Source organism: Ostrinia nubilalis, chromosome Z (assembly GCF_963855985.1).
Source record: "Ostrinia nubilalis chromosome Z, ilOstNubi1.1, whole genome shotgun sequence".
Classification (NCBI taxonomy): Eukaryota; Metazoa; Arthropoda; class Insecta; order Lepidoptera; family Crambidae; genus Ostrinia; species Ostrinia nubilalis.
Window position 1 is genome coordinate 15,183,375 of NC_087119.1, and position 15,333 is coordinate 15,198,707.

General features: G+C 37.6%; 1 protein-coding gene across 1 annotated transcript in view; it reads left to right on the forward strand.

The window, feature by feature from the left end:
- Positions 1-783: 783 nt before the first annotated feature.
- LOC135086509 (failed axon connections) overlaps positions 784-15,333 on the forward strand; it is a 38,909-nt gene continuing 24,359 nt past the window's right edge. Inside the window, exon 1 of the mRNA XM_063981235.1 lies at positions 784-1,298. Coding sequence (XP_063837305.1) covers positions 999-1,298 — 300 coding nt within the window. The 5' untranslated portion in view covers positions 784-998. The remainder of the gene's footprint in view (positions 1,299-15,333) is intronic.

Consider the following 15,333-nt stretch of genomic DNA (forward strand, 5'->3'; position numbering starts at 1 on the left):
TAATAACTAGACTTAGGTAGGTAGGACCTATTTAATGAGTACAATTTGGAAACAAGAAACGACCATCTTGACTCTATCCTCCGTGATTTACCCTTCACTAAAGATCACTCAGTCCACACGCACAATTAAATATGTCGTCCACGGGTCCACGGGTAATTAAAATTACCACTGAACTATTATTCCTTAGGTTACTGCAGTTATGACTAAGTATTTCGATAAAAAATTAAAACCACCAGTTTCCTTTAGTCTATAATGGGTTAAGTTTACTCATTCGCAAATAAAACCTTTACTAGCTTAATAATTATAACAGTTTATTATCTTACACGCTTAGATTATTAATCTAAGCTTACACGTGAAATCTATTTGTATAAGTAGCGTCCACCTCTCTTATTTTAATAACGTATTTGTTTTATTTAGTTAATTAAATACATACTGCAATTAGGTAGTAGATTTAACTTCCACCATAAATTTAAAGAACTTTACTTCAAAAGCACCTAAAAAGGCATCTACCCATTTAAATTTAGGCGCTACAGAGTTCGGTTCCAACTTCCTGTGTGCTACTGCAGGAGTTAATTTCCTTAATAAATTACTAATTTTTAAAGCCTAGGTTCTCCCACTGATAACATTTAGTACTTATTAAGTTGTATAATTTGAAGCTATTTGCAATATTCTATTGGCAACCCTTAAAATGCCATTAATTTTAGAGGCGTTGATTTGACTCGCATGTAGCCGCCATTTTGTTTTGTTCGACATGGATTATTCCGTTGCCCCTAGCAACCAGTTACTCAGTTGAGTACGGCGGCGTTTTGGGTGCGGTGCGCGGCGCGGCAGTCAGCGAGTCAGTTTTTAACGCAGCTAACGTATTTCAATGAGCACCGGTGAAAAGTTTAATTTTTTGCACTTTTTGTATTGAATTTATTCGGGAGACACTGGTGAAATATTGTGCGTGATTATTGTTACTAAAAAGTTTGACTTTGAGTTATAAAAAGCCCATCAACATGGCCACAGAAGTCACTAAAACCGTGCCGGAAAACACAGAAAAAGAGAAGGAATTGAAGGAAGAAACGACGGTGGACAACGGACAAACTAAAGAGGAGGCACCACCAGAAAAAACAGAAGAAAAGGCGGATGAAAAGAAAGCTGAACCACCAGCACCAAAACCCACCGTTCACAAAGCTAATTACGAAAAGGACGTGGTTTACTTGTATCAGTTCTCGCGGACGCCTTTGTTACCATCGACTTCTCCGTACTGCTTGAAAGTAGAGACATGGCTTCGTTTGGCTGGCATCAAGTATGAGGTAAGTTAATTGTTAGATGTTATTACGAACCTTCTTTTGTTTTTAACGAAAATCGCTGCGTGCCGAATCGAACTATTTTCAAAATTCTTTCTGTCTGGCGTCTACAATAACCGCTGTGCTTTTTAAAACCAAATTATACAATGGAGTCTCCTAATCGTTTATGGCACTTTTCAATTGTGACTAGAATACTGTTAAAAACGTGGCCCAACCTAAGTTACCCATAACTTAAAATTTACATACCGGTAGATGGAAATTGAATCTATTCAAAGCATCTTTTGCTTGGTCCTGCAGCTTTGGCGAAATTGCAATGCGAATTTATTTAACTTGCCTTTAAAATCATGAGCAGAATAAATGGTACATACCTATTTAATACATGGTGATGGATAGGATACTCCATTGTTATACTACAATGATCCTACCTATTCAATTAGGTACCTACCTACTGTAGACAAAATACATAATTTTGTAAGAAATTGAGGAAAAACGAAGGAGAAAGAAAGTTTTTGTAATTGTATAAAGATCTGTCAATAAATATCAAAATAAATTACTTAATTATTGTGTGTGAAAAAAAGTCGAGTAGGTATTATTCTCAAAACATCACTTAGTAAATAGATAGGAGTTATTCTGCATCAAATACACTTTGAAAATTAGCCCACAAGAAAAAAAATTAACAAATGTGCACTTTAACATCCCAATTGAGTTATCAATGACAATAATAATTTTATTCATTCAGGGAAAAAGCTAATTTGACTAACTAAACCACCAGTTTGCAATCACCAAAATAACTCAAAGATCTAATTTTTCCAAAATATGAAGTCCATCCAGGGTTAAAAACTAATATTTAACCGTTTATTTTTGCCTCATTTGGTTAGATACTCTTTTAGTCCTTGCTAGAATCGTAAATCATTGGTTTTAGAAATATCTTTTTGCATAATATTTTGTGTATTGTTAACTTTATTGCTGTTTTTTTTCCATCTCTTAGGATAAATGAAAAAAAAAACAGCAATAAAGTTAAAAATCCAATGGAAAGTCAGGAGTCCTTAGTAGATTGTAAATTCTAATATCATAAAAATTAAAAAAAGCTCTACCTTATCTTGTTGCTTTGCTCTCTTTCATAAATGTTTTATTGAATACTAGCTTTCCGCCCGCGGCTTCGCCCGCGTGGAATTTTGTCTGTCACAGAAAAACTTTATCGCGCGCGTCCCTGTTTCAAAAACCGGGATAAAAACTATCCTATGTTCTTTCCCGGGACTCAAACTATCTCTATGCCAAATTTCATCAAAATCGGTTGCGAGGTTTAAGCGGGAAAGCGTAACAGACAGACAGACAGACAGAGTTACTTTCGCATTTATAATATTAGTTGGGATTAGTTGGGATTAGTTGGGATTGACAAGCACTGTGCCCATTAAATGCAAATTAATTATTATAATGCATGCATATAATTTTTATTTTTTTTCAAACATTTCTAACTTATCATTATATTTTGTTTCTTTTTTCTTTTGTAATAGTTTCCTTCAACAACTTCAAATTATCATTTTTAGGAAAGTAGAAAACTGACCATGACAACAAAAATTGAGTTAAATAAAATTTCCTGTCTAAATACAAAAAACGGAAATGATTACAATGAGGATCATTTCGATTTTTAGCTGTGAATGCAGATTTATAGGGCTAAGAAATCCTTAATACACAGTGCAAAAATTTTTGTTCTACGACAAAAATTGACGAAGTTATGGCCAAATTACTAAAAAAGTTCACTGACCGCCCGGCGCGGGGACGATGACGTCATTATATCCGATCCGAACGCTGCCGGCGTACTGCGTGGATAGAAAATATTTTTTTCTAGCCAAATTATCAGTTTTAGAGAAAAACTTGTAATGACATTTATTCATCAGAATAAAGTAAGCTATCGATAGGTAATTTTTAAAAATGGAAATTGTGAAAAATAACGCAAAAAATCCATACGCTCATACGATTCAATGGCACGCAGAGACGCGATTGGGGTCTCCGCGGTGGTATATTTGGCGATTTATTCAAATAAAGTGTACATAAGTGTTGTTATAGTCATATCTTCTTCCAAGTAAAATATAAAAATGTATAAGTATTAATTTATTTACTTCTAACAAGAAGGTATAACTTCTAACAATAAGACATTGCTATGAAAATCATTTCGATGTACACTTAATACTAGAGATGAAACGGATATCCGGTAACTATCCGGTAGGCCGGATATCCGGCCTAAATTTACTATCCGGCCGGATACCGGATAGTAACTCACTATCCGGCCGGATACCGGATATTAAAAAACTACGACAATTTCCTATTAATAAAATGAAATACATTAAATCTTTGGGGTAAATAAATATCAATAAAATGGCTTATAATAATTACGGCTTTTATTTAAAGTCCAAAAAGTTACAAAAAAGCCATATTAAGGCCTTTCAAAAAACTAATTTCTTTTTCTGGGCTATTATCTCTAATGACGAATACATAAATGGTAAATATCTGTTAATGTCAAAATATTGCCAAATTCGCTATTCAATCACACACTCACGATGGCAACCAAAATCGCCCGAATTAATCTGCCCCCTAGACAAGTGGCAAAATCTGACATTCTATTCGGATTAATTCGATTAAGATATCCGGTATCCGGTATCCGGCCAAACAACTATCCGTTTCATCACTACTTAATACCTACCTGTTATTTAGTTTTTCTGAGTTAAACCTACGCACCTACCTATCTATTCGCCGTTCCCATGGGCGGGCCAGCTGCTGCAGGAAAGGACAGCCGCTCCGTGCTGGAAATCTATTTAATCTTAGCCTAGAAGCTGGGTATGACTACCCCGCCCCTCTCCTCTCCCCAGGTCATAAGCTGGGCATGACTTCCCCCTCGGCCAGAAGTTGGGTATGATTTACCCCCCCCCCCCCCCCCCCGAAACTGGGTATGACTTGACCCCTCCCCCTCCCCCCAGGCCAGAAGCTAGGTAAGGCTTGCCCCTACCCCCAGGCCATAAGCATAAGCTGGATATGACTCCCCTTCGGCCAGAAGCTGGGTATGACACCCCCCCATGCCAGAAATGCCAGAAACTGGGTATGACTTGACCCCCCCCCCTCCCCCAGGCCATAAGCTGGGTAAGGCTAGCCCCTCCCCCCAGCCCTAGAAACTGGTTATGACTTGACCCCTCCCCCCCCCCTCTCCCCAAGCCAGAAGCTGGGTAAGGCTAGCCCCTTCCCCCAGTCAATAAGCATAAGCTAGGTATGACTCCCCCTCGGCCGGAAGCTGGGTATTACTTACCCCCCCCCCAGGCCAGAAACTGGGTATGACTTGCCTCTCCCCCCTCCCACCAAGGCCAGAAGCTGGGTAAGGCTTGCCCCTCCCCCCAGGCTATAAGCTGGGTATGACTTATCCCCCCCCCAGGCCAGAAACTGGGTATTAGAATCATATTATGTATTATTATGTTCAATACAAACAATCATTAAGTTACACTCACCCCAACCGCGTCTCCGCATTGCATCGAATCCTATGAAAATGTGGTTTTTGGACATAGCAATACTTATTTTTCACAATTTTTATTTTTAAAAATTACTGGTCGATAGGTTACTTTATTTTGAAGAATAAATGTTATTAAAAGTTTTTTTCTAAAACTGATAGTTTAGCCGGAAAAAAAAATTTTCCATCCCATTAGTACGCCGGCTGCGCTCGATTCGGATATAATGACGTCACGCGGCCTTGCGTACGTTGACTTTTAGCGGCAAAAACGGCCTATGTTTATTACTTAATATCTTCGTAAGTAATGGTCCGATTTGCATAATTCAAAAAGATATATCTTTCTTATGTCTTAAAGATTAACGTAGATACTAGTTTTATTGAATTTTCTACAACAGTACTGATCCTCATTAAATTATGTAGGAACTGCTCTAAGATACACAAGTACCCTAAAGTACTGTGACCTATTTCCTAGAATGTGCCTAGGAAATTATACATAACTATAACAGAAAATAGGCATCAAAAATATTATTAGCACTCATATTATAACTATAACAGAAAATAGGCATCAAAAATATTATTAGCACTCATATTCGAGTTTTGACGAAATGACGGAAATAAAGCTTAATTAACTTTGGAAAACTTGGTAACTTTGTGTATAACACATTCTTGACCATCGAGATTTTTATACATATAATCGTAACTACATAGGGTCGTCCCCTGGGAAATTGTACATTATGAACACCATGGCGATACATATGAAGTAAACCAGCCTGATGGCCTTTAAAACTATAGGCCGTGAGAAATCGTCCATATGATGCCACGGCACGACGCGGCGGAGCCATGTGTAAGCAAAACCTTAAGTTCAGCAACTTGGCTGACAAGGTTCTGTGTAAGGGGATGAACAGGTTATCGGTTTCTTACAATACTTACAATAGGAAGGTGCTTCTTTCTTTCTTTCTTTGGATGGCAATATTATCTTTTCAGATAAATAATCGCTCGTTCTTAAGCTAGGGTCGCGGATTCCCATGGCATGAATAATGTACTTACTCACATCTTATTTTAAAATTGTACAATTAACCAACGATGTGTTCGTTCGTGCATGTTTTGCGTAGAACTCGCTGGCATGTAAGTATAATGTGCATTTACGAGTATGTAGATGGCATAATGCAGTAGATAGTTATTATTAGCTTCACAGCTCCATCAAGGGTCTTACTCATTCATTATAATTTTAATCACGCAAGGATAAGACAAGACAATCGACATGATGTTTGCGTTAATGTTAGCTTCGTGGGATAACGTTATAATAGGAACGAAAATGCGAATACTTACGCATTGTTTACAGTATCTTAAGTAATCTTTCATTACAAAATCTAAAAATACTTTTATGGCATGGTCATATTGGTCATCTTAGTTTAACAGTAGGCATTAGGTAATTAAGCATTTATCTCAATTTCAAACATTTCATTAAAATAAAAAAAAAATGAATTGAGTTTTGCATCTTTTCAATTTAAACTAAAACTTAGGAATTCATTGGCTGTCATGATTCATGAGCTTTCGTCTGTGAATAATTCAAAGCTCGGAGTTTAAGTTTACTCGTCAACATTCATTATCAGCAACGCATTAGCTTAATGTGTCTGTCACAGCTAATTAGGCTCATTTGGTTGATGTCGAGTCGACTATGTGCGTATTGATGAGCAGACCTCTTTAAAACAACATTGGAATCCAGACAATCGGAAAATTTCGGAAGAAACGATACTTTCTGAGATAGGTAGATGAATGTTGTGCCGCCGCTCCCGAAGCTAAGCTCTTAGGTTACTGCTTAGCTTAGGAAGACGCTGCTTTACTGGTAGGGTAATTGCGCCGGTTTTCCGTCCAGCTCCTGTTTTCGTCCATTTGACCGACTTGCCACAAACAAATACGGAAAATTAGAATACAAACCTCACTTTCCGTGCAAGTTTGGACTTGTTACAATCTATAATATCTAAGTAACAGTTCTGCCTGCATGAAAATGTAATTTGACAAGTAATAACTCCAAAAAAATCTACGGAAGTTATTGCTGCACACAGGTGAATGGAAAACGTCGTCAAGTTAGAAAAAAAACGTGCCGGTAGAGAACTTTCATGGTATGTTTAATTACTGTTTTAGCTACTTTACGTAATGTTTTTGGCACGTATGTCTAATTATTAGCATAATAAACACTATTTTAAGGGTTTATTAAAGTTTTTGTATAGAAATCTTAGATAATTAAGTGGACTAATACTAGCATAACAATTTTGCAAGATTTTGGTTTTCGTCCACGTGGACGGAAACCCTGACACCTAGTTAATATTTTTAATAATCATTTTACTTCAATGGACCTACCAAATACAATGTTTTTTCTTCCAATATGATCTTTATTGCTATTACATTAAACATTTTAGTTTACGTCCACTTTTCAACAGTGATAAACCCATAAAAACCGTTAAAAAGATGTGGACGAAAACAAAAAACAGCTTTAAACGTTGTTGTGTTTTCGTCCATGACGTCATGAGCAAGCACTAGGGTGGACGAAAACCAAAATTAACTATTCCTGTAGATTAGTTTTCGTCCATTTGTCCTTCGACCTATTGCAATATTTTCCTAAATTTAGGTAAGAAACGCATTTAAATCTTTTTGATATCATTTGAAAGCTAACAAAATTACCTTTCAAATGATATACCACAATCCATAGTTACTGTATTGTAGAATTGGTTTTAAGTTAATAATTCAACTGCACCCTTTTTTCTACACAGTGGTCGAAAACTAGCGTACACTAGGACGAAAACTGATTTTTTTGGACGAAAACTAGTGAAATCGCCTCTTTTGCATAAAATATTTTTTATAAAAAAACCCGTGGTATTTACTTATTGTCATATAATATTAACGTAAAGTAGACTATATAAGGACTAAAATGACATATGATACATATGAGTAAGGGTATTTTAAGATATTCATTTCGCATCACAAAGTTGGCAACTCCGATAATTGGACGAAAACTAGCGCACTTACCCTACTTAAATAACTTGTATTGTCAACCATTACTTCAACCATGATTATTACAAACAAGAGTAAGTACTTATAGGTAGTATTGTTCGACGCCGATAGTATTAGACATTAGACAAGAGTCAGAAAGGTTAGGAAGGGGAATAATACTAATGGGCAGAATTGTCAAATGAGTTATGTTATGCCCGTATGTATAGCATGTGGGCCGTGGTGTGGAGCACAGACTGGAGCAACTAGCGCATCGGAGGGAGGGTGCTGCGCTGTAGGACGTGCGGTATCCGCTCGCGGCCATTGCCCTTTCGCATTAACCTTGTGTATGCCGGCCCGATCATAACCATACCCCAGTACTCTTATCGTGCTGGCCGCAAAGGTCGGAATTCAATGATACATTATTCCCTCAGACTGGACCGTACGCACTCTTTCTTTAGTCAGTAAAATTAATGGCATGTAGGTCTCGTAGGTACTGTCACGTTGTTATGAAAGTCTATAGAGCCATTGGTATTCAGCGGGTTTACGGTATTCTTACCTTAAAAAATATTGTTTTGTTATTATTTACTGAAGTTAAAGAAGTCTTAATGTAATAAACCAGCCATTTTTAGAACATTTATTATTTAAATGTGACATACTTACAGATTTTCCTTGTCACACCCGGGCACGAACACAACAGATGTGGTTTATAGGGTCCAAAGTGGAAATAATTAAAGAGATAGTTTAATCAATGTGGCTAAGTCATGGTAAAGCTTGTGTATGACAACGCGGTCAACAACCTCTAGAGTCCGATGTGGGCGGCAATTTAGAAGCTCGCCATCGTCAATTTCCAAGATAGAATTGGCATAGGTACTTAAACTGGTCTACTTACTTCGAGGTACTTAATTTAATCGGCTTAGTACTGTGAATAATTATTTTTATAGTCTGGGAGATGGTAAAGATGCTATGTAGGTAGGTACATAGATGTAAATGTGGTGTTTGTTTTCATTAAGAAAGACCTAGGATTTATTGTGTAACCCTCCAGTATTTTACTAAAAAGGATAATTAGTGAGCTAAAGAAAAGGTTTAGGATTATTAAAATCTTGTGAAAATGATTTTTATTCATATTGTCCTTTAAGTTGAGCTACGTTCGAACCTTGGATAGATAATAATAAATAATAATAAATCTTTAGACACTTTTCACACAGCGCCAGCTAGCCCCAAAGTAAGCAACTTAATGCTTGTGTTATGGGTGCTAGCTTAACGGATATACTACTTATTATACTTTTTTTTAAATACATACATATTATACATAGTAACACCCAGACCCGTCACAGAAATTAAAATACACCATTTCAATTTCTGCTCGGCCGGGAATCGAACCTGGGACCTCTCGGCATAGTAGTCCGTTCTGAACCACTACACCAAACGGCCGAAGGCCGGCCGATATAATAATTACTGTCTGTTTTCACTTAAATTATGTAAATTTCATGTCGGTTGAACTATATTCTGAATTATTCTGGCTTCATGGCACTTCATTCATTAAGAGAGTCAGCTTTTGGAATAATTTAGTATTGCGTGATCTCGCCTCGTTGGCTTGCCGCGGGAATTAGAGTGCCTAACACGGCAAATTGGGCAATAACCAGCAGGAGAGGGCAAACGATATTTTCTGTCACGCTTTTTGTATTTAAGGTTCCGTTCCCCTAAAAATGCTAATGGAACCCTATTTATCATTCGGCCTACTTAACACCTAACTAGCGTTTTTCACTGCTGCCATTTTCAAAACTTAGCTACATATTTGGTAGTTTGTTGTATTTTAGTAGACTTTTTATTTTATGAGACATAAAAAAAAGAATAAGAATAAGAAATCTAGATTTTAGTTAATAAATTAAGTTCACAAGATTATTTATTATCTACCTATCTATTTCAGGGTAGTAAAATAAGAATAATTCACAAACATTATTGATGTTACGATATCAATATCATTTTATTCTTTTCATAAATAAAACATTTAGGCATTTACATTATTTAAAATATGAAATATTATTAATTAGAATAATTTATAAAAATACTTTAAAGACGCTTCGCTTCTATGAAATATTTTATTTATTCACGATTTCAGTCTAGTTAAAAAAATCACAACTTAAAATTTCATACGACTTCTCGAAAAATCGAAATCGAATAGAAACTATTATTATTGTATTAGGTAATTATTATTAAATGGCAGAGGCAGACAAGCAAATGTATCGTTGGAGCCTGGTAGAGCTTAATGTAGGTACATAGTAAAGCAAGTGAATCTTATCAATGATTTAAGTATAATCTTATGTAATGCAGTAGCATGCCTACATAAAAGTGCGTTTACGTGAGGATAGAAGTTTTTTTTAGCTTTAATTTAAAATGGTACGTACGTAGCTCTTCGTGTGCTAGTCTGATTTCCTCGGGCTGTTTTAACCAGTACCTAATTAATTAGTAAAAAAAACTTTATCTAAGCGTGTTTGTTGCTTATTATAAATTTCTTAAAATGAAACTACGTATGAGCACAGAATAAGTAATAGTACAGGTACAGAAGGATTACTCCGCAAGACGATTTAAATAAATGCGAGTCTTGCTACGACGCGATACAGTGGAATTCAGCTCGCACAGCACTACGTACCTACAATTTTATTCACCTACAAGTTTTGTCTCTTTCTATCGCGTGCCTCTGAACTCTTCTTACGCTGTTAGGGTTGCTGTCTAGTGAAAAAATAATTAATCTACTTATCTGTAATGAGGTACGTATGTAGGTAAGTATGCATTCATTATGGAAAACCTTGGGAGAGGCCTTTGTCCAGCAGTGACGCATTCTGAGCAGTAGTCATAGTAGGTTAGGTTCCTATACTATCCTAGTAATTATTGATTACCCACTTGGCCAACATACCTTTCAGCATCTTTGGGAAGCGAAAAAAAAGATGAATCCGGTAGATTACTTTTCGAATTTAAACACCCGAACGCCGCACAATATTTCTTTCTCTTTATGTCCATTTTTAAATAATACTTCGATCATAGAATAATAATCATACTACAACGCACGCCAGCGTCCTGACGAGCGCGCGCGTGACACTCGACTGATATAATACCCGCCGGCGGGGCGCTTCGCTGTAGGTAATTATCGGATGTACCGCGCGGAGTGAGCCAGGCCTGGTATGAGTTACAAAGTACAGGATGCTAGTAAATAATCTTTGCATTTTTAGAGACAAAATTATTTTCAGATCATTATGCAGTATATGCAGCATATTGTAGCAATCTCTTCACATACGATAATTATAATTTTAATAGAGACTAGTGTTTATAATGTACTCTGGGAGCCATGACGTGATCTATCAATAAATTAATCCGTCGATTCTTCAGTCCAATCCAATAGCCTACATACTATCGGGACATATTCGGTGGGGCGGGACGGATTGTGTTGTACATATTATGATGTGTGCCAATCTAAATTGGGAGGGAACAAATAAAACAAGTCTGATTCTGTCACTGATTCACCTTGTAAAGTCAGAGGATAAACGTCATCTAGCTAGAATTAAATATTTTACAAGAAGATTTATTTCTTAAATATTTAATTGAATCGGGCTTCGCTCAGTACAATAACCTGGCCTAATTGTTTGAGCAATTAATATTTTTTATTATTATAGCCCATTTAAGTCAGCAGGCATTATAACTTCTTATTAGGTAACTAACAATCAACAAGCTACCTATATTACCTACATAAATATTGCTAGTTTGATTGATTAAAGAATGTGTTTTCTTTGCACTACAACCTACACTCGCGAGCAAAAGTATGGAATCACTTACATGAAGTTGTTTCCACGCGATGTTGTGTACTAACGAATTTGTTAGTAACTAAAAAAGTAGCACCATTTTAAAGATTAAACTTTTAACTTTAAATTGATACGAAATTCATTTAAATCACACCGGTATTTAAAAAGATATCCCGGCTGATGTGAAGAAGTAAGAAAAAAGACATGTACCAACTGTTTGATACGTCGCGAGTTGCGGCCTATTTACCCCCTATAAAAGCACGTGTTTTCGGATTTTTGCGTTCACACGTTGATCCATACACATCTCGGCTTCTTTTGACACTTTACCTGGGATTCTACACCTTCAGAAGCAGCACAAATCGTTGCACTATTGCAAGAAGGGCTAAGCCAGCGGGCTGTCGCACGTCAACTCCACATAAGCCAGTCCTGGGTTTCAAAAGTTTTAAGACGCTTTCGGGAGACTGGTGGCTTTATCCCGAGACCAAGTTCTGAACATTGCCGGTGCACATCGCAGAGGGAAAACCGTTTTTTCATGTCAACTTCTCTACGAAATCGTCATTTGACTGGTATCGACGTCCAGCAAGAGCTCAGAAATGTTCCTAGGATAGCTGTTAGCGAGTGGACAGTTCGTCTAAGATATGAGCAATAAAATTTGACTCCAAAAAGGCCTGCCACAGGCTGGAAACTGACGGCAGGTCGCCGACAAGCACGCTTTCAATTAGCTCGCACTCGGAAGGCGAGTAATGGAGGCGAGTTTTGTTCTCCGATGAATGCAGACTGTTTTTGCAGTGCAGCAGTCGAAGAGGTCGGGTCTATAGACGGCCTGGGGAGCGATTTGTGCAGTCCTGGTTCGCTAAAACATTGGCTTATGGGGGTGGCTTGCTCGACTTCCCATCGAGATGTGTAGGAGCAAATTGAAAGCGTGCTTATCGGTGACCTGCCGTCAGTTTCAAGCCTGTGGCAGGCCTTTTTGGAGTCAAATTCTATTGTTTATATCTTAGACGAACTGTCCACTTGCTAACAGCTATCCTACGAACATTTCTGAGCTCTTGCTGGACGTCGATACCAGTCAAATGACGATTTCGTAGAGAAGTTGACATGAAAAAACGGTTTTCCCTCTGCGATGTGCACCGGCAATGTTCAGAACTTGGTCTCGGGATAAAGCCACCAGTCTCCCGAAAGCGTCTTAAAACTTTCGAAACCCAGGACTGGCTTATGTGGAGCTGACGTGCGACAGCCCTCTGGCTGAGCCCTTCTTGCAATAGTGCAACGATTTGTGCTGCTTCTGAAGGTGTAGAATCCCAGGTAAAGTGTCAAAATAAGCGGAGATGTGTATGGATCAACGTGTGAAAGCAAAAATCTGAAAACACTTGCTTTTATGGGGGGTAAATAGGCCGCAACTCGCGACGTATCAAACAGTTGATACATGTCTTTTTCCTTACTTCTTTACATCAGCCGGGATATCTTTTAAAATACTGGTGTGATTTAAATGAATTTGGTATCAATTTAAAGTTAAAAGTTTAATCTTTAAAATGGTGCTACTTTTTTTGTTATTAACAAATTGGTTTGTACACAAGATCGCGTGGAAACAACTTCATGTAAGTGATTCCATACTTTTGCTCGCAAGTGTATAATTCAATGAAATCACAGTTATTTGTTATAATTTTCGGAATTCACCTATAATTTTAGCGGGGTTGGCAAGATTTATAATATTTCTTTGGGCTACAGCCTTACAGGCTGTCTAGCCTGCAGGGCTTTGTCAAAAATATTGAAAGCTTTAATTTAATCGGTCCTGTGTCTGGTAGGGGTAATTATTATAATCTATTAGGTCAAGTTAGCTTATAGTTTCCCGATGTAGGGTAGTTAATTGTCTAGAGAAGACAGAATAGAAGATTAGATGATCAATGATTTCCAGGTAAAATTTAAACTTATTTACTTGGGGACACAAATCTTAACTGAATACATCAGTATTGCAACAGTGTCAAATGATTTGTGTACAGACAGACCGATCAGTATACAGACAAATCGTAATAAAGTCGTGCAGCGAATCAATATAATCTATTTCGCTAACAGAAGCATCGGCAACAATGCGATTATTATTCCAACTGGTAGTGTTGTTTCGAGCGACGTATTTGGTGGTGGTATGCGGGTCGCCCGCGCCAGCCCTCAGTCAGTCAGACACGACGGAAGTGAGCTACGCGTTGCTTAACGCTCTACGCTGCAAAGCCGCTTATTCATATTCCACGCAGGCGGTTCTCTATAAAATAACTAGCACCTGCACCGTTACAGCGTGTCCTTCATAAGACATATCGCAATACCTTACCGATTCAGAGCGTATCGAGCCTTAAGTCTCATTTTGTTGTCTCGGCCCAATTGTGGTTATCACACATAGGTATTCATAATATATTTCACAACGTATTCATTATTTATGAATAGGTACTATGTACTTGTTCTTTGTCTTATAGGCAATCGTCCTCAGTTAATGATAAGACGGAAACTACGGAATATGGAAATCTAGTTTAGTTCCCTATAGTAGGTTTAAGCCTAGGCGCAGCCCACCGACTTTTAGTTGGCCTGTAGTTGGGTCGGGCTGTTGATTAGTATGGAGAAGGAGATGTATGAAAGTGCGCACCTTAGACCGATTTAGAATCGGCCCCAACTATCGGCCAACTAAAAGTCGGTGGCCTGCGCCTATAGCTCAATAAATCATTCCAAATTTTTAATCAATGTGTAACACACACTGATAAAATTTATTGTTGCAACGTGATCGGGAAAACACCGATGTGTTTGACCACTGAGCTATGAAATCATGCAGCTACGGCATGCCGGCTGCACTTTCTCGTGCGCTCGGGCTGCACTCGGCGCAGTCCGCACATCGGACAAGCAATTATCCGCGGCAACTTACATTCACTAACGCATTGCGTTCATTCAGTTTTATTGAGATGATGGCAACTAGCTTCTTAATCGATTCTACGGATTGCCTACAAGAGTAAATTATACTGGAAGCTAACCAGCATTCATAGAACATGTTTGCCGATATATTTATTGTACACTGCTACTAGGACGGTACCTACTCTACCACGAAGATAGATAAATGATCTATCAAATAAACCTAACGAATGAGGAATAAAGAGCTAAGGAATTCATGCGGGTCGGATCTATTTGTCATAGCAATTAAGAGCAGAGAAGTAGAGTAGAGACTTTGTCTGCTTGAAATAGAATGGGGATCCCTTCTTATATTTAACAATGTAGGTACCTACCTAGTGCAGAATCTGATATTTGGCACAAGCATTTTAAAAACTTAATAATATTCTTAAGCAGCACCATCCGTGTATTTTTTGTAGAAAGTCGATCGCAGATATATCAGAAAAGGGTTGGAATTTGTGTCTGAGATGTCACTTATAATGAAAAGTTTTATTTTCCATTAACTCATGAAAAGATGATAAGCGCTTCCCCCTCTGTGGGTTCTATCTCGAGTTAACAGTTAGCTGATTTTCTTAAAACCGAATTTGTAGAGTCTAAACTCTATACGTACCTATGTACTAAAAACTTTGAATAAAATAGAAATACATAGTGTATTTACCTATTAGCACAGAATAATCTAATAGTAATGTATGGACAGAAGAAAGATAATGGTGAAACTATGACCATTCTTGTTGATTTGAATTTACTAGCTCAACAGTATGGGTTACGAGCTGAGGATGTTTGTACAAAGATAAATACTCTCCACGTTTGCTAGTATGACCGACCAAGCAATTTGCGA